General features: G+C 60.0%; 2 protein-coding genes across 2 annotated transcripts in view; one reads left to right on the top strand and one right to left on the bottom strand.

Annotated features, from left to right (window-relative positions):
- Nucleotides 1-67: 67 nt before the first annotated feature.
- On the bottom strand, nt 68-398 carry SDRG_03804 (hypothetical protein; the record flags this gene model as incomplete). Its single annotated transcript, XM_008609448.1, has 2 exons — nt 68-305; nt 376-398. 2 exons carry the CDS (start codon nt 396-398, stop codon nt 68-70), a joined length of 261 nt encoding a protein of 86 aa, XP_008607670.1.
- Nucleotides 399-923: 525 nt separating this feature from the next.
- Nucleotides 924-1,876, top strand: part of SDRG_03803 (hypothetical protein) — a gene marked incomplete at both ends in the record, with an annotated part of 1,142 nt that continues 189 nt past the window's right edge. The window contains one exon of the mRNA XM_008609447.1: nt 924-1,865. Within this exon, the coding sequence (XP_008607669.1) occupies nt 924-1,865 (942 nt within the window). The remainder of the gene's footprint in view (nt 1,866-1,876) is intronic.

Here is a 1,876-nt window from a genome sequence, read left to right as displayed (position 1 = left end):
TACTCGAGGTCACACGGCGTGAGAATATGATGCCGACTCGTCGACGCGACGGGTACTGCCGCCGGCGTCAAAAGCTCAGTTGCCGTTGAGAGGATGCGGCCCAATTGATCAATCTTGGGTAGCTCGAGTTGATCTGCGAGTAGAGCGCCGCGTAGCTCGAGCCCGCAAAGAGGTGCGTAAAGTGCGGAATGTGGTGGCGCATGCCGTTCCCTGCCGGCATCTCGAGGTTGGCGAGCTCCGCCTTCTCGAACGCAAGCATGTCGAGGTCATCGACCGAGTCGAGCTGGTGGAGCGTCTGGTCCACCCTACCCAAGATTGATCAATTGGGCCGCATCCTCTCAACGGCAACTGAGCTTTTGACGCCGGCGGCAGTACCCGTCGCGTCGACGAGTCGGCATCATATTCTCACGCCGTGTGACCTCGAGTAGCTTTATCCGACACCGAATAAGCTCAGCCGCCACTGACCAGAGAGCCATCAATGTCAGGAGAATCAGATCGACATACACGAGATCCGATGAGGCGGCTCTTACGGCTACTGGGTTGCAGTGCAGTCGGTGGATCGTTCGACCACTCGCGACATTGCGACCCCTACCCCTGATTCAAACCAGAGAATACGTCGACTTGGCGTTTGTATGGAATCGGATACTCTCGTCCGCAGTGGACACCGCATCACGGTGCGGCCGTCGACACGCGCTTGAAGCAGCAAACCCTCGTTCGATATACAAAAGATGTGGGTTTGTATCACATACTAGAAGCCAGACAACAGAGTTGCAAGCAAGCGCTGGTGGTCATTTCGCATTGCGCCCCGTCCCGAGTCCGTCGCGTCCCACGTCGTCTTCTCGACCATGTTCTTTGGTGGCGAGTCTGCTTCTTTTGAAACCGTACGCATGGCTACCCCAGCGGCCCCAGCGACGTTCGCCGTGATGCGCCGCCGACCCACGGAGGCCGGCGTCATGGCTGCCATCCACGAGTTCATGCGGCGCAAGGCCGACGGCGAAGACGGTGACCTCCTCATCGCCGAAGACGTGCTCCTCCGTCGCTGGCTGGACGGTCGTTTGTCCGGCCTCGCCGTCTTCCGAGCGACGTACGATGGCCACGTCATTACCCAGACGACCCGCGGCGACATTTTCATCACCGAGGTGCCTGGCAAAGTGCACCAGCAGGTGATTATCTGTTTGAACGACGTTGTGCGCGCCGTCTTGGTGGGAACGCCGTTAAATTCTACCATAGACGAGGATTACTACCATGCTGGCCACGTCCGCAGACCCGACCTCGCGATTGGACCGAGACGCGCGATCCGCGGCGACCCCCGCAGCAATTTGCCCCGCTGCATGATCGAGGTCGCCGTCACGCACAACACGTCGTTCAACACGTACGACCCGCACACACGCGCGCTCTTCGACGAGTTTCCAGTGCTCCAGACGGTCCTTGTCCTCGTCCTCTACCCGCTGCGGAACGCGGCGACGCTTGACCCCAACATGAACCCCATCTTGGCGCAGATGCCCGCGCTCGCTGTGCTCTACCGTCGTCTTGGTAGCAACATTGCGATCACGGACGCCATGAGCTGCGGCAACTACGCTCTACACGGGAACGTGTACCTCCCAGGGCACGTGCATGTACGCGACGAGGTCGATGCGATGGCTGCCGAGCTGCCGCACGTCGTCGAGCTCCAGCCGTGGAACCATGGACCTTTCATTACGCTGCTCGGTGACGATCTGTACCGCACCTCAGATGGACACGGCCATATCATTCAGGGCTTGCTCCCCGACTACCCCGTGCATTTGGCAACGACGATCGCCGCAGCGATTCGGACTGGATACGAAGAAGCAACCCCCGTCAACGGTCTCGCCGCACAAGCTGCTGCTGTCCAAGCAGC

This window comes from Saprolegnia diclina (assembly GCF_000281045.1).
Source record: "Saprolegnia diclina VS20 unplaced genomic scaffold supercont1.9, whole genome shotgun sequence".
NCBI lineage: Eukaryota > Oomycota > Saprolegniomycetes > Saprolegniales > Saprolegniaceae > Saprolegnia > Saprolegnia diclina.
The sequence above is the reverse complement of the archived record's forward strand: the minus strand, read 5'-3'. Positions and strand labels throughout refer to the sequence as shown.